Source organism: Camponotus floridanus, unplaced genomic scaffold, assembly GCF_003227725.1.
Source record: "Camponotus floridanus strain SB8 unplaced genomic scaffold, Cflo_v7.5 scaffold80, whole genome shotgun sequence".
NCBI classification, from domain to species: domain Eukaryota; kingdom Metazoa; phylum Arthropoda; class Insecta; order Hymenoptera; family Formicidae; genus Camponotus; species Camponotus floridanus.
Window position 1 is genome coordinate 1 of NW_020229850.1, and position 23,176 is coordinate 23,176.

Sequence of the window (23,176 nt, forward strand, 5' to 3'; positions counted from 1 at the left end):
AATAATTTTATTAATGATTCCTTTTTCTTCTTTCACGATTATTTTACGTGATATAAACTTATTAACTTCTATTGCTGCCATATCTATTATTAATAATACATGTCACGTAATTATCGATAACGCGGCGTTCGACTTTGCAATATGAAATATAAGACAGTAAGCGCGATATAACGTTACGCTTTGTCATCATTCGCACGGTGGCCTTTCAGAGTAACTAAAGTAGTGGGTAAAGAACGTTTCGTAATACTATAATTTTTTTTAAGTAAACACGAAATTTTACGATTAATATTAAAACATATACTTGCTATAGAATATTAACAAAATTAATTATTTAAAAATTAATTAAACCGACATGAAAACAGTATCCACAACGATAAAGCTTTATCGAAATCCGCATGCAAAATTATTACTGCAAATAAAAATTAAACACGAGGTCGTAAAAAGAGGATAAAAGATTAATTATTGTTAATGAATATCCATCATTGATTAATTATAAAATTTCCTTTAACAATACTTGAATTAATATATTTCGACCAATGCTTTAAAATTTTCTCAATCCTTAATTGTTATAAATTAAACAATATACATTTTCAATCGGAATCGAATGAATGATAATGCAAAATATTTAAATCAATCACTTGATTGTTTGGCGATCTTTCCGGACAATAATTATTATTTTATTACTTAGAAATCACAGAATTTATTTATTCCGATTTACTTTAATCGTTTTACTTAACAATCTTAAATATAATTTGGGAAGGGGCGGACTTAAAGAGAACACAAAGTAAGAATAAATTAGAATTATAAGATGCAAAATAATTAGCATAACAAAAGCTTTGGTGAATTGTATGATAAATAATCAAATTGTTTACTCAAATAAAATAAAAATACCTTCATAATTTAATATTCCACGCTAATCGTAATGATTTTACAATTTAATAAAATACTTTTTAGCAAATTATCGATAAACATGGCGTTTTCGAACTTTTTGGCAAGTATAAAATTATAAACAATAGCGCTTTAAAAACGTTACCGCATTGTCCATCATTCCGCACAGTGACTTCTCGAGTAATAAAGTTGTGGTGAGAATCGCTTCGTATATTATAATTTTTCTTGTTAAACACGATTATGATTAGTCCTTTGAAACATAAATTGCTAATGATGTTAAATAATGTAATTAATTGAAAATTAGATTAACGACATGAAACTGTATTGCAACGATAAATCTTTATCGAATCGCATCATTCATTACTGCGATTAAAATTGAAACAGGATTATACATAAAAGAGGATAAGAGATTAGTTGCGATATTTCGATCATCGAACTTATTACAATATTTCTTTATAATATTAGAATATGATTAAGAATTAATATATTTCGACAATGCTTTAATTTTCTCAATCAATTCTTAAATTAAATACACATTTAATCGAAAATTGATTAAATATAGGGATCTGAAATATAAAATAATCATTTTGATAATTGCGATTTTTACGGACAATAATTATTATTTTAATATTTAGAATCACAAATATATTTCGTCCGTGTTACTTTATCGTTCTGCTTGATAATAAATATAATTAGGATGTGGAGAACGCCGAAATAAAATAATCGAATTATAGATACGAATAATTAGCATAACAAAAAGCTCCGTGATAAATGCTTATAAATAATGCAATTTTAATCAATAAATTAAAAACTTCATTAAACTTAAATTCGTTAATGTATATTTTAACAGTTTATAAAAATTTTTAGCAAATTATCGATAATACGGCGTTCGACTTTGGCAATATAAAATATAAACAGTAGCACTTTATACGGTTACCGCATTGTCATCATTCGCACAGTGACTCTCGAGTAATAAAGTTGTGGTGAGAAACGCTTTCGTATATTATAATTTTTCTTGTTAAACACGATTATGATTAGTCTTGAAACATAATTTCTATGAAATATTAATAAATGTTAATTAATTAAAAATTAATTACGACATGAAACTGTATTGCAACGATAAATCTTTAACGAATACAATCATTCATTACTGCGATTTAAAAATTGAAACAGATTATACATAAAATGAGGATAAAGAGATTATGTTGCGATATTTCGATCATCGAAACTTATTACAATATTTCTTTATAATATTAGAATAATGATATTAGAATTAAATAATATTTCGACCAAATGCTTTAAATTTCTCAATCATTCTTAATTAAATAACACAATTTAATCGAAATTGATTAAATTATAGGGATCTGAAATATAAATAATCATTTTTGATAATTGCGATTTTTACGGACAATATAATTATTATTTTAATAATTTAGAATCACAAATATATTTCGTCCGTGTTACTTTATCGTTCTTGCTTGATAACTTAAATATAATTTAGGATGTGAGAGAACGCGAAAGTAAAACAATCGAATTATAGATTAACGAATAATTAGCATAACGAAAGGCTCCGTGAATAAATTGTTTAATAAAAAATCAATTTTAATCAATAAATTAAAATGCTTCATTAACTTAAGATTCTGCGTTAATGTATATTTTACAATTTATAAAATATTTTAGCAAATTATCGATAAATACGGCGTTCGACTTGGCAATATAAAATATAAAACAGTAGCGCTCTATACGTTACGCTTTTCATCATTCGCACATGACTCTCGAGTAATAAAGTAGTGGTGAGAAACGCTTTCGTATATTATAATTTTTCTTGTTAAACACGATTATGATTAGTCTTGAAACATAATTTGCTATGAATGTTAATAAAAATGTTTAATTAATTAAAAATTAATTAACGACATGAAACTGTATTGCAACGATAAATCTTTATCGAATAGCAATCATTCTTACATAATGCATTAAAAATTGAAACAGATTATACATAAAAAAGGATAAGAGATTATGTTGCGATATTTCGATCATCGAAACTTATTACAATATTTCTTTATAATATTAGGATATGATATTAGAATTAAATATATTTCGATCAATGCTTTAAATTTTTCTCAATCATTCTTAATTAAATACACAATTTAATCGAAAATTGATTAAATTATAGGGATCTGAAATATAAAATAATCATTTTGATTAATTGCGATTTTTACGGGACAATAATTATTATTTTAATATTTAGAATCACAAATATATTTCGTCCGTGTTACTTTATCGTTCTGCTTGATAATTTAAATATAATTTAGGATGTGAGAGAACGCGAAGTAAAACAATCGAATTATAGATACGAATAATTAGCATAACGAAAGGCTCCGTGATAAATTGTTTAATAAATAATCAATTTTAATCAATAAATTAAAATACTTCATTAACTTAAGATTCTGCGTTAATGTATATTTTACAATTTATAAAATATTTTAGCAAATTATCGATAATACGGCGTTCGACTTTAGCAATATAAAATATAACAGTAGCGCTCTATACGTTAACGCTTTTTCATCATTCGCACAATGACTCTCGAGTAATAAGTAGTGGTGAGAAACGCTTCGTATATTATAATTTTTCTTGTTAAACACGATTATGATTAGTCTTGAAACATAATTTGCTATGAATGTTAATAAATGTTAATTAATTAAAAATTAATTAACGACATGAAACTGTATTGCAACGATAAATCTTTATCGAATAGCAATCATTCATTAATGCGATTAAAAATTGAAACAGATTATACATAGAAAGAGGATAAGAGATTATGTTGCGATATTTCGATCGAAACTTATTACAATATTTTTTTTATAATATTAGAATATGATATTAGAATTAAATATATTTCGACCAAATGCTTTAAATTTTCTCAATCATTCTTAATTAAATACACAATTTAATCGAAAATTGATTAAATTATAGGGATCTGAAATATAAAATAATCATTTTGATAATTGCGATTTTTACGGACAATAATTATTATTTTAATATTTAGAATCAGAAATATATTTCGTCCGTGTTGCTTTATCGCTTTGCTTGATAATTTAAATATAATTTAGGATGTGAGAGAACGCGAAGTAAAACAATCGAATTATAGATACGAATAATTAGCATAACGAAACGCTCCGTGATAAATTGTTTAATAAATAATCAATTTTAATCAATAAATTAAAATACTTCATTAACTTAAGATTCTGCGTTAATGTATATTTTACAATTTATAAAATATTTTAGCAAATTATCGATAATATGGCGTTCGACTTTGGCAATATAAAATATAAACAGTAGCGCTTTATAGGTTACCGCATTGTCATCATTCGCACAGTGACTCTCGAGTAATAAAGTTGTGGTGAGGATCGCTTCGTATATTATAATTTTTCTTGTTAAACACGATTATGATTTGTCTTGAAACATAATTTGCTATGAATATTAATAAATTTTAATTAATTAAAAATTAATTAACGACATGAAACTGTATTGCAACGATAAATCTTTATCGAATCGCAATCATTCATTACTGCGATTAAAAATTGAAACAGATTATACATAAAAGAGGATAAGAGATTATGTTGCGATATTTCGATCATCGAAACTTATTACAATATTTCTTTATAATATTAGAATATGATATTAGAATTAAATATATTTCGACCAATGCTTTAAAATTTTCTCAATTTTTGTTAATTAAATACACAATTTAATCGAAATCTTATTATGCAAATTTAAATTTATATACTTTATTTCAAAATAAATTCTAAATTATATATATATTATATTATATATTATATATTATATATTATATTATTAAATGAAGTGAGAGTAAAGGATTTCAGAGCTTTTACTTTCACTCCATTTAATTATTTTTATAGAGAGCTTATTAATTACAATTATTATATTATATTATATTATATATAAAAAAAATTATATATAATATAACCCTCCCATGGGGTACACCTTGTCGCGGTGGGAGGGCTTAGTACTTGGATGGTGTCTTGAGATTTATCTTAAATTTTTCTATTTATGATAAATCTTAAGGTGCTTGAAAGGGAAGCTAAGTACCCTTTCGCGTCGTCGGTGCCGTCAACGTGCCGTGGATGGCTGCGCTTCGTAACCGCGTTTTCGCGTTATAGTATTATCGCGTTATCGCGTTTTCGCGTTTTCAAAATCCCAATTTCGTTTTTGTCAACGAGTATCTCCTTCCGACGCCAACTAACTGGGATGTTTCATCGAGTCGTTGCTTTGCGACGTACTCGCGCCTTGTGCAACGTGGCACTTGGTGATGCCGGCCGCGCAGAACGTATGTCCAGTACAAAATGTACATGGGCGCGCGGGTTCGATGCTTCGCGCTCGATCGGCTTAGTGATGAACACGCTCTGCTTCGTCAATTGATTTGGCCCGAATCGGTTAGAACTCGATCGATTGTTCGAAATGGTCGTCAATGGGTCCCTTCTCTTTGCTCGTCTACTCTACAGCCACACGCCTAGCGTGTGTTAACCCTGTCGAGGAGTCGAGTGGATTCCCCTAGGCACGATTTTCGCTCGGTAAAAGGGGTTGCCTCCCCATTTTCTAAATTGCTGAATGTTAGCTTTTAAAAAATGTGGGTATCCTCTTCTTTTATCGTCTATCAGCCTTGTGTACTGCGCTAGTGATATAGCATCCGTGCGGGTCACTTGAAATCGTGCTTAGCGGGTCCAGGTTCGATACGAGATAGGATAATTATGCGCGAAAAAGAGCTGGTGAACTTTATTTTCCTCTATTCCGTCAATTGTTTCATCTTCTTTCCGGTTCGGGCCTAATCTTTACTCGTTGTATCGTTGTATTCCCGACCTGTTGGCTCGAATTTGATTCTCGCGAAATGAAATGGGATTTTCGCTCGTACCGAAACCGGGAGTGCCGTACACAGTATATATATATATTAAATATATACATCGCGCGACCAAATTTTTAATCCGAATACCGAAGTAGTGCGGGAGTGCCGTTTAGTATCGCGCGTAAAATAACGAAAATAGCGATATAAAAATATCGCTCGTGAGTGCGGGAGTGCCGTTGAAAGTATCGCGCGTCAACAACATGAGAGGAGGAGGAGGCCTGGGGGAGGCATCTTGCATCGGCGGAGCAACCTGATGGTGAATATTTATTATTTGTATATCAATTGTTATAAATCGTACGCATAATAATTCGATCTTATTATTTAAATGAATTAAAGAGAAAATTAGAGAGAAAGATTTTTATAAAAGTTATATAAAACTTTTTAAAAAACTTTCTTAAAAAACAGTTTTAGAATTTTATAAAATTTTTCCACACGTGTTTATCTCTGCTTATTATTTTACATATCGGATATAAAATTCCGCGCGATAAAAATTTTTTGAAATATTGATTGCATTTTGTGAGCATTAATATAAGTGAATTTTATATTTGTGTGTTACAGACAACTAGCTTCGATAACAACAACTCCGCTGTTGCGCATCAGTGTCGGTGAGTGAGAAAAACTTTTATTTAACTTTAAGGTAACGGATTCGTAGAGATTGTAGATGTAGATTGTAGATTGTAGATTGTAGATTGTAGATTGTAGATTGTAGATTGTAGAGTGTGAATTGTAGTAAGTCCGTTGCCTTAAAATGGATGAGCTAGGATAGATTAAATTAAATAACTTTTAATAAATTCTTTCGAAATGCTTTGCATCTATTGCGAAAATATATTAAAGTATTAATTTAAAAAAGAGAATCAAGAAAAGAAAATTTTTTTGTAAAGACTTGACTAGTTTATTAAATCAAGAGCACGCATTAATAATTTTAACAATTTTATCAATTTTTGATACTACTTTATTCTTATAACGCGCACTTATTTTATTCTAATTTCTTATATCATTGCTCATCCATTGTAGAATTTGTTTGTAGATATTGTTTTTAAATTTTACTTTAACTTAAAATAAAGCCAAACGATTAATTAATTAAATAATTTGTAATATCATAAAAGTTATACACATACATGAATTTTATATTTTATTAGAAAATATAGTATATAGAAATTTGTAGTAATTTGGCTTTATTTGAGTTAAAATAAAGTTATATTCAAATATTTAAGAAACGATCGTAAAATCGAGCGATCGTTACGATGAGCGTGAAATATTTACGCTCATTTGCCGGTAATTAATCGGCAAAAGGAGTGTTTATCTCCTTTTTCGATCTCTGAATAGAGATCGAGCGAGAAAGTGGCCAGAATCAACGAAAAGTAAGTTCAATTGGCCTGAAGAAAAGCTTTACGTACAATAGTACGTAATGTCGGACATTTATTCACGCGGTTAGGGCATGCGGTTAGAGAATGTAATTAGGGCACGTAATTAAAATATGCGTGATTAGAGATAGGCTTTCCTCGAATAATTTTACTTAATCGAGAAATAGGATTGTTAGGGCTATTAGGTGGTCATTAAGATATTTTAATTTTTCATTCAAAAAGTAGAGGATTGTTAGGGCTATTATGTGATTAATTTAGCTGATTTTATATTATGTATCTTTTAAGGAATCAGGAAATGTAGGTTTAAATAATATTAGGGAAAACAAATCAATAAATATTTCAATAATTATATTATTAATATTAAGAATTTTTAAGGGATCAATATTTTTTGAGTGTTTTTTTACAGGTATTTTATTTATATAAGGATGAAAATTATATTGTTAACACTGAATAATTTGTATAGTAATACGAATTTTTTTGCGAAATTTTATGTACTTTTATGTAATACGAAATTTTATATGAAAAATTTAAAATACAAATTTATATATTAAGCTATTTTTTAGTAATATGAATAATAAATTTCGTATATTTATGAATTTATAAGTTATTTTTAAATATAGAAATTGAAAGATTTAAAATAGAATTAAGAATGAGTAGATATTAAAGAATGAATAGAATTTATAGAGAAAGGTTTATTATTAAAATTTCAAAAAAAATGTTAATTTAAATAATATTTATAAATAATAACTTTTAGAAAATTTATATATTCATTTATTTATATATTTATTTATATATTTATGGTTTTAATTTAAATAATAATTTTTACAAAATTTATATATTTATATACTTATATATACATTTAAGGTTTTAGTTTAAATAATAATTTTTATATAAAATTTATATGTTTATTTTCTTATATATAGATGTTTGTGTATTTATGTATTTAAAATTTTAATTTAAATAATAATTTTTATAAAATTTATATATTTATATATATTTTGAGATATATATAATTTCATTAATTGTATTTCATTTTATTTTTATAAAAAATTCAATTTTATTTATATAAATTTATCTAAACAGCTTATATTATTAAAGTTTAATATCGAAGATATTAAGAAAATTATTTTTTTCAGATATTTGTGAATATATATTGAATGTATATAATATTGAATATAGTGAATATTATGAACATATAATAGGATAGTAGTTTGTTAGGGCTACTCCATATAATGCTCCTTATGCACATGGTTCCGGGGACTTGCGCGTTGGAAGACTAAGGAAAGGCGCGTGGGGTTTTTAGTTGGTAGTCCCTGCCGTTAAAATGGCGGCGGGGAGAGCCCAACACTATCCCGACGGGACCGCTGAGGTCCAGTTCCACAATCCAGTTAATCCGAGTTTAAGTAGCGAATGGACCAATCAGGACCCAGTTTAACGTATTAAACTCGGATTAACTCGAGTTATGGAAGCGGGCCTAAATAGGTCCCGCCGGGGTGTGCATAAGGAGCATTTTCCCCACGTTAAAAAAAAAAAAAAAAAATTGTTAAATTATGTGGTATTACATTCCAAATTATATTATATTTTAATAATAAAAATTCTATACGACATAAACAATACCGTGCTAATGATTTTGTTTTACGGTCTTGTTATGCAAATTTAAATTTATATACTATATTGCAAAATAAATGCTGCAATTGTATATATTATATTATATATAAAATTATATATAATATAACCCTCCCATGGGGTACACCTTGTCGCGGTGGGAGGGCTTAGTACTTGGATGGTGTCTTGAGATTTATCTTAAATTTTTCTATTTATGATAAATCTTAAGGTGCTTGAAAGGGAAGCTAAGTACCCTTTCGCGTCGTCGGTGCCGTCAACGTGCCGCGGATGGTTGCGCTTCGTAACCGCGTTTTCGCGTTATAGTATTATCGCGTTATCGCGTTTTCGCGTTTTCAAAATCCCAATTTCGTTTTTATCAACGAGTATCTCCTTCCGACGCCAACTAACTGGGATGTTTCATCGAGTCGTTGCTTTGCGACGTACTCGCGCCTTGTGCAACGTGGCACTTGGTGATGCCGGCCGCGCAGAACGTATGTCCAGTACAAAATGTACATGGGCGCGCGGGTTCGATGCTTCGCGCTCGATCGGCTTAGTGATGAACACGCTCTGCTTCGTCAATTGATTTGGCCCGAATCGGTTAGAACTCGATCGATTGTTCGAAATGGTCGTCAATGGGTCCCTTCTCTTTGCTCGTCTACTCTACAGCCACACGCCTAGCGTGTGTTAACCCTGTCGAGGAGTCGAGTGGATTCCCCTAGGCACGATTTTCGCTCGGTAAAAGGGGTTGCCTCCCCATTTTCTAAATTGCTGAATGTTAGCTTTTAAAAAATGTGGGTATCCTCTTCTTTTACCGTCTATCAGCCTTGTGTACTGCGCTAGTGATATAGCATCCGTGCGGGTCACTTGAAATCGTGCTTAGCGGGTCCAGGTTCGATACGAGATAGGATAATTATGCGCGAAAAAGAGCTGGTGAACTTTATTTTCCTCTATTCCGTCAATCGTTTCGTCTTCTTTCCGGTTCGGGCCTAATCTTTGCTCGTTGTATCGTTGCATTCCCGACCTGTTGGCTCGAATTTGATTCTCGCGAAATGAAATGGGATTTTCGCTCGTACCGAAACCGGGAGTGCCGTACACAGTATATATATATTAAATATATACATCGCGCGACCAAATTTTTAATCCGAATACCGAAGTAGTGCGGGAGTGCCGTTTAGTATCGCGCGTAAAATAACGAAAATAGCGATATAAAAATATCGCTCGTGAGTGCGGGAGTGCCGTTGAAAGTATCGTGCGTCAACAACATGAGAGGAGGAGGAGGCCTGGGAGAGGCATCTTGCATCGGCGGAGCAACCTGATGGTGAATATTTATTATTTGTATATTAATTGTTATAAATCGTACGCATAATAATTCGATCTTATTATTTAAATGAATTAAAGAGAAAATTAGAGAGAAATATTTTTATAAAAGTTATATAAAACTTTTTAAAAAACTTTCTTAAAAAACAGTTTTAAAATTTTATAAAATTTTTCCACACATGTTTATCTCTGCTTATTATTTTACACATCGGATATAAAATTCCGCGCGATAAAAATTTTTTGAAATATTGATTGCATTTTGTGAGCATTAATATAAATGAATTTTATATTTGTATGTTACAGACAACGTAGCTTCGATAAGTATAACTCCGCTGTTGCGCATCAGTGTCGGTGAGTGAGAAAAACTTTTATTTAACTTTAAGGTAACGAATTCGTAGAGATTGTAGATGTAGATTGTAGATTGTAGATTGTAGATTGTGAATTGTAGAGTAAATCCGTTGCCTTAAAATGGATGAACTAGGGTAGATTAAATTAAATAACTTTTAATAAATTCTTTCGAAATGCTTTGCATCTATTGCGAAAATATATTGAAGTATTAATTTAAAAAAGAAAATCAAGAAAAGAAAATTTTTTTTGTAAAGACTTGACTAGTTTATTAAATCAAGAGCATGTATTAATAATTTTAACAATTTTATCAATTTTTGATACTACTTTATTCTTATAACGCGCACTTATTTTATTCTAATTTCTTATATCATAGCTCATCCATTGTAGAATTTGTTTGTAGATATTGTTTTTAAATTTTACTTTAACTTAAAATAAAGCCAAACGATTAATTAATTAAATAATTTGTAATATCATAAAAGTTATACACATACATGAATTTTATATTTTATTAGAAAATATAGTATATAGAAATTTGTAGTAATTTGGCTTTATTTGAGTTAAAATAAAGTTATATTCAAATATTTAAGAAACGATCGTAAAATCGAGCGATCGTTACGATGAGCGTGAAATATTTACGCTCATTTGCCGGTAATTAATCGGCTAAAGAAGGAGTGTTTATCTCCTTTTTCGATCTCTTAGAGATCGAGCGAAAAAGTGGCCAGAATCAACGAAAAATAAGTTCAACTGACCTGAAGAAAAGCTTTACGTACAATAGTACGTAATGTCGGACATTTATTCGCGCGGTTAGGACATGCGGTTAGAGAATGTAATTAGGGCACGTAATTAAAATATACGTGATTAGAGATAGGCTTTCCTCGAATAATTTCACTTAATCGAGAAATAGGATTGTTAGGGCTATTAGGTGATTAAGATTTTTTAATTTCACTTAATCGAGAAATAGGATTGTTAGGGCTATTAGGTGATTAAGATTTTTTAATTTTCCATTCAACAAGTAGAGGATTGTTAGGGCTTTTATGTGATTAATTTAGCTGATTTTATATTATGTATCTTTTAAGGAATCAGGAAATGTAGATTTAAATAATATTAGGGAAAACTAATTAATAAATATTTCAATAATTATATTATTAATATTAAGAATCTTTAAGGGATCAATATTTTTTGAGTGTTTTTTAAGAGTTTTTTTTCCCACGTAAAAAATAAGGATTGTTAATTTATTTTGTATTACATTTCAAATTATATAATATTATATTTTACATTAACTTTTTATTAAATTCTGTATTGAAAGAAAATGAAAAATTTTGCCTTCTCGATGATATCTCCTTCTTAGGGAAGGCATTTGCCGGCTGAGGAGGTTTGAGTATTTTAATGAGCCTGAAAAACGGCCAATTTATATCTCGACTTCCGGACGCGATAGCGATTTCGTTCTTTTTGCATAAAATTCTACACCATTTCGCGGCACTACCGTTTAAATCTTGTCCCGATCGCCCGAGGAGCGGCTGACTTACAGTGAATATCCGAAATCTGCTTTTTGGACTCACATTGGACTTAAGTGTAATATTTATACAGGATGTCCGTCAATTTTCGACCTTAACGAAACAAAGAAGTAGATTGGCTTTAATTAAAAAGGAATGACCTGTATTGTTTTGGGATTGTCGCAATAATTAACGAAATATTAAATAAAGAAGATCGGCCAATTTGCGTGTGTAGAAGCGCGCGGAGACGAGAGTTGTCCCACTGTAATCCGAAACCATGAGCGCGCCGAAGCGGTGGGCGGTTTCGCTTTCCGAGACATGATGGTGGTATTTGCGATATATCGCATATCATGCATTAATAATTTGATATATTTTTTTCAGTTTATATATTGTATTATATAATAAAATAAATATTGCTTTGAATAGTATATATTTTATAATAATACAATGTATAAATTGGAAAAAGGTATATTAAATTATTAATGAAAGATATTTTTTGTACATACTTTTATATTAATAACACTATTGTTACATATAAATTTTTTGAAATACGTATTTTTACATATTTTATGTATTTATCTTATTCATTAATCTTTCACTATTTCATTTAAATGTATAATATTTTTATCTATGCATATAATAATAATTATATACAACAGTCAATAATAATAATAATGTATAATATAATTATGCGTTTAAAAAATATTTGCTTTAATGATAACAAGAATTGGAATTTTTTATCTTATAATGTGTTTATCTCATTATATGTTATCTTATTATGTATATTGATTCTTAAATAATGTATTTAAGAATCAATAATAAATAATGTATTTCATAATGTATATCAATAAGAAATAATGTATTTAAGAATCAATAATGTATTTAAGTTATTATCATAATGTTTCTCATTATTGAAAATTATTTTATTTCGAGAAATTTATCACACGTTATGTTTTTAATGAAAAAATATGTTTTTTATTAGAAATATTTACTATTTCTTTCACAAAATTTCATTTTGTTACATTTTCTTTAAATTTATATATTATATGATATAGAAGTATGTATATGGTATTGATTTTTAAAATTTGTAATGCATCTTGAGCTAAAATATCCATATTAATATTACTTCTAAACTAACATAACAAGTTGTTCATATCAAAATTTATAAAATTAATGGATATTCAAATATATATTTCAAAATTATGTATAATTATTTTTCTTTAACATCTCAAGAATTTATCAAATAAAGTAATTTATAATTATATAAAAATTTATAATTATATAAATATAATTATCTGGACAGAATTAAAAAATGTCTATTAATTAAATATTACTTTTTGCAAATTATCTATTGTAAAATTAATGATACATGATTGTCTGTTTGGTCGATATAAAATGTTTTCTTTGAAAAGAATTATTTTTTTATTATTAATCATAAATTTATGTAAATCTAATCTTCCTTAATTAAGGATATGCACAGGATCACACAACATATGATATATTTGAATTAAATTGATCGACGAAAATCTATGGGTTTTTTGAATATTTAGCGCACGTTCTTTTTACGTTCAAAGCATTCAATATAAGAGCACGCGTGATTATATATAACGCTATTCTCAAATACCAGTGTTAAGATGACTATTAGTAAGTGACAATACTATATTTTTCTGTGTGTCCGTATTGAAAGGAACTCGTCGTTCAAATTTTCACGGATTGAGACTTCAGTAATAATAAATTTGGAAAAATGTTTCGCCTTTTTATGATAGTGACGATGCTCTTTGTGACGATCGACGCGTAAGTGCATAGGTCTATTTTATTGTATTATATATTAGCATAATAAGGAAATAATAGTCAGATGTTCGATATATTGGTACCATCCCGAATTTTTCCTGACTTAAATAATCTGTGCGAACTGCTTTTTTATATATAAATATCTAATAAATAGATAGACGAGTTGTAAAAATAATAGAAAGGCAAAAAATATATTTAAAAAATGATCTTTTAGTTTTGTTATATAATAAAGACATAATTTAATATAGGTATTAAAACGATGTGGGAGAGAAAATGGAATAATTAAAAAAATATATATATATAGAAATTTGTATATAAAAGTTAGCTTTTATTACAACTATTGATATATCAGAGATTCGTGTGTTTACTATTGCTAAAATTGCGCTATTAAAATTAGGAAACACTTTTATTCGATAAGGGATTAATAAAATTCGTTTAATACGGCATAGTTATAAAAGGTATAGAATTTTGGAATTATTTACATTTTCGAATCGAGTAAAGTATAGCTTTAATTTCAAGTTTTACGTTGTTCAATGTAATATAAAAATGCAACGAAAAATTATTTTAGCTAAAGTATATTTGATATAAAATCACACACTCAGTTTGCGTAAAAATTAAACGGATAAACGATATTGTAATATGTATCTTTTGACGATAATGAGGCAATCAATGTTAATGTATAGAATATCATTTATTATTATACGAAAAAAATTAAATGTGTTAAATCTTGCTAGTGGTCGAAATCTCTAGTGAACATCGCCATGAAATATTGTGAGAAAAACTTTCCCATGTATTGTTCCTCCTTGACCGGCCAAACGCCTTCTAGAAAACCAATATGGCCTCCACGCGACGTCACCACTACGGCCACGTTTTTGGTTTTGCTTATTTCTTTTAGAGGTATCGCTGAAAATTTACAGGCATTATGAATAAAATTGTACAAAAAATTATAATAAATTAGAAAATTATAAGTGATCTTGTTGTCGCGCTATATATTTACCATTCAATGGCTGAAACGGATCATCCGCCGCGCTGAGACACAATGAAGGAACTTCGATTAGATGCAACTTATCATCGAGCGTCGCATCGCGATAATATTCATCGACATTTTTATATCCAAATTGCTTTGCCGTAAAATGCGAATCAAATTCTCTTATTGTTTGACTCTGTCAAATATAGTAAATAATTTACGTATGAGTTCAATACAATTTTTTATCACAGTAGTCTCTAGAAAACAATTATAGCAAGTTATACGTATCGCGAATTTATCTCTGATTTTATTTTGATTAAGATTCTAAAATTATTTACGGAAAATTGATCAAGGTATAATTTTTTATAAAATTATAAGTATATAAATTATAGTATAACGGTAAAACAGTAATGAGAAGTAGGCAAATTTAAATTACTATGTTTCCAGTATACTATGAAATAATACGTCAAAATAATTTGATAAAAATTTAAAATGTTTACATTGGAAAAATTAAAAACTTTTGATATTGTTCGACCTGTTTAATATCTAAATTTAATAAAAACTTACTTTTAAGAGTGTGTCAAAATCTATGCTTTTGAAAGGACCAATATCAGAAGTATGATATCGTTCTACTGTGCGTCGTAGATTACCAGCTAAATGCTTATTTAGCATTAAATTAAAATAATTTTCTTCGGTATTCTTCGTTGCGGCGAACACGTTCCATGGTACCGAGATAATAAGACATGCTTTCAATTTCGTTCTTGCTGATAAGCCTTCTCGTGCTAAATAATTGCCTAAGATTAACCTACGTATGGCAGAAAAATGTTTAGAAAAAATATCCGCGAATGTGATTTTATTCAATTTATAAATGTATTTTACATATTTTTTCTAAATATTAATAAATATTAGGGATATATATTATTATGAGATTTATAATTTGAAAATAAATTAAGAAATATGATTATTACCCTCCCATAGAGATTCCGGTTGCTCCGAGGGGTACGTGAGGGTGAAGTTTTCTCACGTGTTCAATAACTTCACTTAAATCCTCATAGTTAGCGGCACAATATGTTCGCGGGGTCTAAAAGCAACAAAGAATATTGAATTTTTATTAGTACAGAAAATAATTTTCAATTAAAAGACTATTTTTCTTATAATAAGTAATAATTGCAATTTTTCTCATCCACACATATAAAGTTATCTAGTCATCTAGTTATCTAGTCTAGTTATCTAGTATGTTCAGGTTATGAGTAAGATTATGAATAAGTAATGGATAAACTACCTTCAATTTCATCCCACCTAAACCTCTATTGTTGAAAATCACACATCGTACTCTAATTTTTCTTGCGGCTGATACCAAGCATTTGATATATTCCGCTTGACTACCACCTGTAAGACCAGGTAAAAGGATAACGATGGGAGAAGTAACGGAGCAATCTTTTTCGGCCCAATCCAAAGCTACTTCACCACCATCAAGCAAAGTCAGGATTTCCCTACATAATATAGACAATACTACAGAATAAAATTCGATATATTTTGCATGATTGTTTACATCATCTACATATTGTTTAAAAGTTTAGAAAACAATTTCTCTCTCTCTTTCTTTCTTTCTCTATCGGCGAATAAATTTTTTTACTAACCTGCGATATTTGATAGACGGCAATATTCGGGATCTTAAGATGCTGGCCATAATGGTCTGCGCTCGCGATTCGAAGCACCATAATGTCGGCCAGAATTTATTCTGCACAAGTGGAATATTCGCTTCCAAAAACGAACGGAATGGTCCATCGGCGCAAACTAGCAAAGGTGTCTAGAATCGTAATAATTTTCTTATTGATTTATATATACGTATGCATGTGTGTGATATGGGTAACATGATATATAATAAAACTGAACTATATTTTATCCATTGTACAATTGGATAAGTAATTTCATTGATGAATAATTTATATGCGATCGAGTGTATGTGTGTGATTTATTTTACCGCTTATAAAAGCAATCATGCGATAAGTCAAGGGAACTGTGCTGAATTATGAAAAGGCATTTGTTACCATATAATTATATTGTTACGTTTAAATTAAATTTAATTAAAAATTCTCTAGAACTTTCTCACAAGTAAAAGATATAAACGAATTTAGATTTTCGTTTCTGAGTATTATACTCAATATTTTTTTCGATATTATTTACATATAATTATCAAGATATAATAATAAATGGATCTTATATTATATTTTTATATATATAAAATTATGTATAATAATTGTACTCAATTACATCTCTAATTAATATATTAATATATAAATATATATAAGTAGATATATATCTACACATAGAATTTAGATATAAACTTTTTTTTCGAGTATTTATCGATCTTATTTACGGTTCTTTTTCTGAGCAGTTATTTAAAAAAATATATGCTTAAGGCATTTTCTTTATGTTTGAAATGAATTACTCACATGATGTTTGCGAAGCTGATACAACTAATTTAAGAGAATAAAAAGAAAAAAAAATACTGAAGTCCAATTGCACCAATGTTATTTTAGAGAGATTTAAATATATATATATCTGTCTTTATTTAGAAAGAAGATAGAGATAAATACATATTTAAGTCTCGCTTATATCGCTTATCTAAAATAATGTTGATGTAACCTGGCCTAAAAGTTCTGATAACAATTTTCATAATTCTATAATTCCTGATAAAAATTAAAAATACAGAACTCTTTTTAATTTTTATCAGAAACTGTAGGATTATATGAAAAGTGCTATCAAAACTCTTAGTATTTTTGTGAAATTCATAGATTGTCGTGCCAGTTTTATAGACACACATTATGAGGAATAATATGATATGAATGAAATAAAAAGAATAAATATAAAACAAGATTTATATTATTATTATACATTAGCATTATACACATAAATCGTTTTAATAGGATAAAATGTATTGATTGAAATGCCTCAATCGTCACATCATTAATGTATCTATATCTAATATAGTTGCAATTTTGCGCTTACTATTATACTTCACCTGCCTACGCTGACGCGTGTATAGGACAACTGCCTCGCAGTTTTAAGGTCAAATTAATAAATTGCATTTTTCCTCGTCGCTTATAGAGGGTCGTACGACAATTTGAACACGTATCGCGGAAATCCTGTCTATATATCGAATTTATTTTAAAATTGATATGCAGATAATATATGAACATTTTGACTATAAAAATAGCTATCTTAAATTTGTTTTGCATAAAAATAAATTTTTTATGTAAATAACTAGATATTTTTGTGCATTATATTCTTTAATACACATGTACATAAGACATAAAAATATAGGTACATTAAATAATTTGATCAATTAAATTTGTGATTTCATTTTCATTCTTAAACTGATAACACACAGTAGCAGTTATACAATAAAATCCATGTAATTAGTCTTATCTCATTATTTCATTCATTTCAATATATATAACGTGTAAACAATATAAGGTGGTTTTCTGAAGACAATAACAAGCTGTAACAATAATATTAAGCTATAACAAGCTGTAACAATAATAATAAGTTATAACAAGCTGTCGCTATAAAATCAAGATTATTTTAAAAGAGGAAGGAACATATATATATGTGTGAACATATATATATATATGTTCTTTCCGCTTTTAAAATAATCTTGATTTATTTGCCCTAAATAGAGAGAACTAATCTTTATGCAAAATGAAATGTGTGTATGTATATCGATATTAAATTTCTTATTATAAAGTTCATTAGAGAAATGATGAGAAACATCAAAATATATAAAGACGTAAAAAAGAAACTATGAGGTTATTGTTCTCAATTATTTCTAAAATTCCAAAAGTATATATTAAAAAGTATTTTCAATGATGTGATTTGATTTTTTCAATCGGAAATTTTCAAAAATGCTTATATAACAGAAACATTCTATACTTCGAAAAAAATAAAACTTATTTAAATAAATTCCATTTACATTTTTAAATTTTTGTCTATGAAATTAATAGTTAATATATCATACACACACACACACACACACACACACAATTTTGCATAAAGATTAGTTCTCTCTATTCAGGGCAAATAAATCTTGATGCATATAAAAGGTGCCGCTGGCTGACACTATTTAACCACATTACTCTGACTCTTTAGTCAATGAATATATCGCTCGCGTTCACAAGTATAACAATAATGTGTTCCATTTTAGAGTTTGCAGATCGCACGCAGATTCAGTGATTCTCCGCATTATTACGTTCATCTTTATTTCATAGAGATCAAAACCTTAATGCTAATCGTATCCGTCTATCATAATAATTTTCATTTTCATGCTTTGGAAAAAAATTTTTATAGACGGCCTGTATTTAGCATCATATCTAATACTAGACACTAATCGAATATATATCTGGTAATATATTTAATGATATATTCAATGAATATATATATATATATAATATTATTCATATCGTTGACAAAAAATATAAAAGCATTTTTTTATTCGCTAGAGTTATAATTCGCTTTCTATTTATTTTCAATTTTTATTTCATCTGCTAATTTCCATCAACCATAAGAAACGATTACGAATAACATTTATAATGCATAAATTTCATCTAGGCACGATAAAATAGGTTTAATTAAAATTGTCTAGTTTCAGATGTGAAGTACATGAAGTATAATGCTGTAACTGTAACATTCTCAATGCGAGATGAGCAAAAAATAAAAAGATACACATGGATGTTATTTTAATTTATTGAATTTTGAGCAATCTATGTAATAATGAACTAATAATGCTGTGTCAGATTGCAAAACGTATGTTTATTTTGCTGTATTATTACTGTTTTTTACCTACTGTTTAAAATATGCGACAGATTGACTCGACATTTACGTATCTTTCTGTTGCTCATGCGCAACCATCACGATTGCAATTGTATTTAATTAAAGACAAAGTTTCCGTCCTATTGAGCGAGGTATGCGGAATCTAATGAATAGTAGGTTAATTTCTCAGTAAATGCTCTCCATTACGAAATTACGCATTATGTAAGTGAAAGTTTTTAAAACTTTCTGGATCGAATCGAACACAATTGATATCGCGATCAATCGAATCTCCCTTCCTCTCTCTCTCTCTCTTTCTCTCTCTCTCTCTCTCTCTCTCTCTCTCTCTCTCTCTTTCTCTCTCTCTCTCTCTCTCTCTCTCGATCATGTTTCTTTTGTTCTCGGAAATGTATCTCGTGATATAACAATTTTCAATAAATGCAATTAATTATCAGATTAAATAGTATATTTTTACTCACCTTGACGACCTCGCAGAGATAATAGATACAAAAACCGACTCCCAATAACGCACCGTAATACAACTTGGGAATATACGGGATGTTCTCGAAGAGATCCATCGTTGCGCACGCGACTACCTGATAGAGACACTCGATTCAGCCAGCGCAGGCACGCTATGCGAGATGACAGGCTCGAGCTGAGGTCTGTCGACGGACTTTGCTTGTCGATAATCGGCACTTAACGAACGACAGTGAGTCAAAGCCGGCGAAGGAAGTCTCACTGCCGCGCAAATATCATACGAATAATTGGACTGACTTACTTATTAAACGATATTATATCAGCAAATTAAAGACAAAGATACCGGAAAATATCGGACAATGAAATTTGTATCACGTGCACGTGAATGAATCTATTCTGCGCATGCACGACGTTATTGAAGTGGAAGTGGATGCGATCAGTCTTGATACATATTTGATCGAAAATTATTTTTTTTTTATAAAATTCTTCCATTCTGTTGCAATTAAACGAATTATGACGTTAAAAATGAGAAATCATATTTTTTTTGAATATTTTTTTTTCGCGTTACATGAAATAAATTAATTTCTTTTTGCATATCAGCTTTCGCGCTCGAATAATATGAATTTATAAAATATATTGAAACTTTTTTTTATTATCCTGCAATAATAAACATTTTATAATTGCCCTTAAAAATAAAGATAGCTCTTATGAAAATTGATTAGGATTTATAGTTATTTATTAATCTATGATTCTTCTCCTCGAAGAAAATATTCGATTTTTTCGTTTTATTTTATCCATTTATTTGATCTACTGAACGTACGTGGTGGCACATTCGAGAGAAATGTAATTTATTTTAATATATTTTGAGATAAAAAAATGTATACTCTTATCTTCTTTAAATATTCAATGTCACTTTAAATATTCACTGTCACATCAATGAAAAATCAGTCAAACGTTTTTTTCCTTTTAAATACGTAATAAAATCTTAAGAAATTGTGATAATTATTCAATGCACGTGTTTTTCGATTATGCAGATTTCACATTCGCTTATAAGAACGCTTACAAAAATGTTTTTACCTATACACGTGCGCGAGAAACTTCATGTCTAGTCTAAAATTTTCTTTAATATTAGCATATTCCATTAATAATATATTCACAAGCAAAGGCAGTCACGAAATTCTCGACGAAATCACAAATTGCGCGTTCACTGACATGTACACGTGTAAGGAATATGCTTTGCGACGCGTGCGTAATAGCGCGATGCGGACTATTACGCAATGATACCGTATCAGAGCCGTACATAGGTACAAGCTGTAACCCTGTACAAGTTGCACTTTTTCATGAAAACTTTATAATTTTAATAATTTAAATAAAACATTTATATTTAATAACCATCATTATGACAAATCAATACAAAATTAATTATCTAGGTGATATTGATAATTATGCAAATTAAAAAAAAAAACAAAATCACAAACACATGTTTATAAATTATATACAGGGTGAGTTTTAATGCTTGTGTCAATCTCTTCATCACGCGGGAGATTACCGACTGCATAATAAATTGATCGGTACATAAATGTCAATTATTTGGATCGATCGTATCTAAGGTCCGAATATAATGTGTACAATTAAAGCAAATTAAAAGTTGAAATTATGTAGTATGAATTTATTATTATTATTATTATTATTATTATTATTAAAGCTACATATTTATTATTATTATTATTATTATTATTATACATATTATATTCAGGTTTATATACCGATCAATTTATTTATTATGCGATCAGTAATCTCCTGCATGATAAAAAGATTGACACAAGCATTAAAACTCAGTCTGTATACACATATGTATATAAACACATATGTATTTTATATAAAATTTAATTCTTATATAAGATATTAATTTTATAATTTTAAAATATTTTTATAATATTCAGATATTAATATTCTATAAATTGAGGCAAATATATACAAGATATTTATAATTTAAACAATTAGAGTTATTTGCGATATATTATATATTAATTGATTATATATTATTATTTAATAGTTTATTATATTCAATAGTTTATTTATTTATTAGAATTTTTATATGCATATATATATACTGAAGTTTTGGCAAATCTAAAAAAAAATTTGTGTCTTAAAAAAGGTCAATATGTTTTTGACAATGAATTTTGCATTTAGAAAAATGGCACACAAATGATGTGTGCACGTGATAACGTTTGCCATGATATCGTTGTATTCACGATTCCTGATTGTGTCCATGCAAATAGAAGTCGAGATGATTTGACTACGTACATACAATGAACGAACAATGACGATCTATCACACCTCGCTGATATTTACGTGCATTGTTGAATTCCTTGTTCTTATCATGCCGCTACAATAGCGCATCAACACAACACCTGCGAGCTCGAGAATTAATAATTACTGATATTCGGAATTACACATGTTGGAGATTTTTGGATAGTTTTCTTGTAATTATATTTTTTCCGTTCATGCTTATCACGTAAATGCGTTTCAGTATTTAGAATTAAACATGCGTTTACAACAATAAATTGCAATGTAGGGTAATTTCCGCAATATATAAAAATTTTATCGAATCATGTCTAGTAACGTTTGTTAATGAATGTTTGCAAAAGAATTTATCTCAGCATAAGCATCAATTTATCATTATGATTGAGTTGTAGAGATAAGCTTTTTCATCGAAAGATGAAAGTGAATGACAGAAATAAAAAAGGATATGTATATCAAGAAGAATTATAGTTTTATTAAATACAGTCTTTTACATTTTGCGATTATAATAAACTAACACACATCGTCCGCATTATAATCCGAGAATGATGTCTTTATGTTGTTCGATATAAGATTTAAATGATTGACTTTGATCGAACGTAAAAGCGAAAGAAATGCATCTTTTTTATACCATTTTATTTTTATTTATTTTGGTCAATTTTAGATTAGCAAATAGATATTTAAAATGGAATTAATTCTTTGTTTTCTAAATATTAAGGTGCTTAAACGAAATTATAAATTGCAGTTTACATAATAATGTAATTCAAAATGTAATTCAAAAAAACATAAAAGAACTTCAATTCTTATCGCATTTATAGCATTTAATTATGCCACAGCATTAATTATGGCATTATCAGCAAGTGTTTTTTGCTGTTGAAAAATAAAGGCATAA

The 23,176-nt window shown here is 28.5% G+C and overlaps 1 protein-coding gene across 2 annotated transcripts; it reads right to left on the minus strand.

Annotated features, from left to right (window-relative positions):
* Positions 1-14,034: 14,034 nt before the first annotated feature.
* LOC105257563 (phospholipase ABHD3) lies at positions 14,035-21,188 on the minus strand. 2 transcript variants are annotated; one of them, XM_025414475.1, is made up of 8 exons: positions 21,058-21,188; positions 19,983-20,241; positions 16,335-16,504; positions 15,977-16,187; positions 15,663-15,775; positions 15,262-15,499; positions 14,725-14,890; positions 14,035-14,630 (listed from the first exon to the last, which is right to left on the minus strand). In XM_025414475.1, exons 2-8 carry the CDS (start codon positions 20,079-20,081, stop codon positions 14,458-14,460), a joined length of 1,170 nt encoding a protein of 389 aa, XP_025270260.1. In that variant the 5' UTR covers positions 20,082-20,241; positions 21,058-21,188; the 3' UTR covers positions 14,035-14,457. The 2 variants fall into 2 exon arrangements, with proteins under 2 accessions (XP_025270260.1, XP_019885020.1); XM_020029461.2 differs by lacking the exon at positions 21,058-21,188 and having other exon boundaries at positions 19,983-20,417.
* Positions 21,189-23,176: the final 1,988 nt, after the last annotated feature.

What these genes read in the sequence shown, in the direction of transcription:
- LOC105257563 (XM_025414475.1), bottom strand. Translation starts at nt 20,081, where the DNA reads ATGGATCTCTTCGAGAACATCCCGTATATTCCCAAGTTGTATTACGGT. An exon ending in CCGTCTATCAAATATCGCAG is followed by an intron (nt 16,188 to 16,334) that starts GTTAGTAAAAAA and finishes TATATTATGTAG; the next exon opens with GGAAATCCTGACTTTGCTTG. An exon ending in TCCGTTTCAGCCATTGAATG is followed by an intron (nt 14,631 to 14,724) that starts GTAAATATATAG and finishes GTAAATTTTCAG; the next exon opens with CGATACCTCTAAAAGAAATA.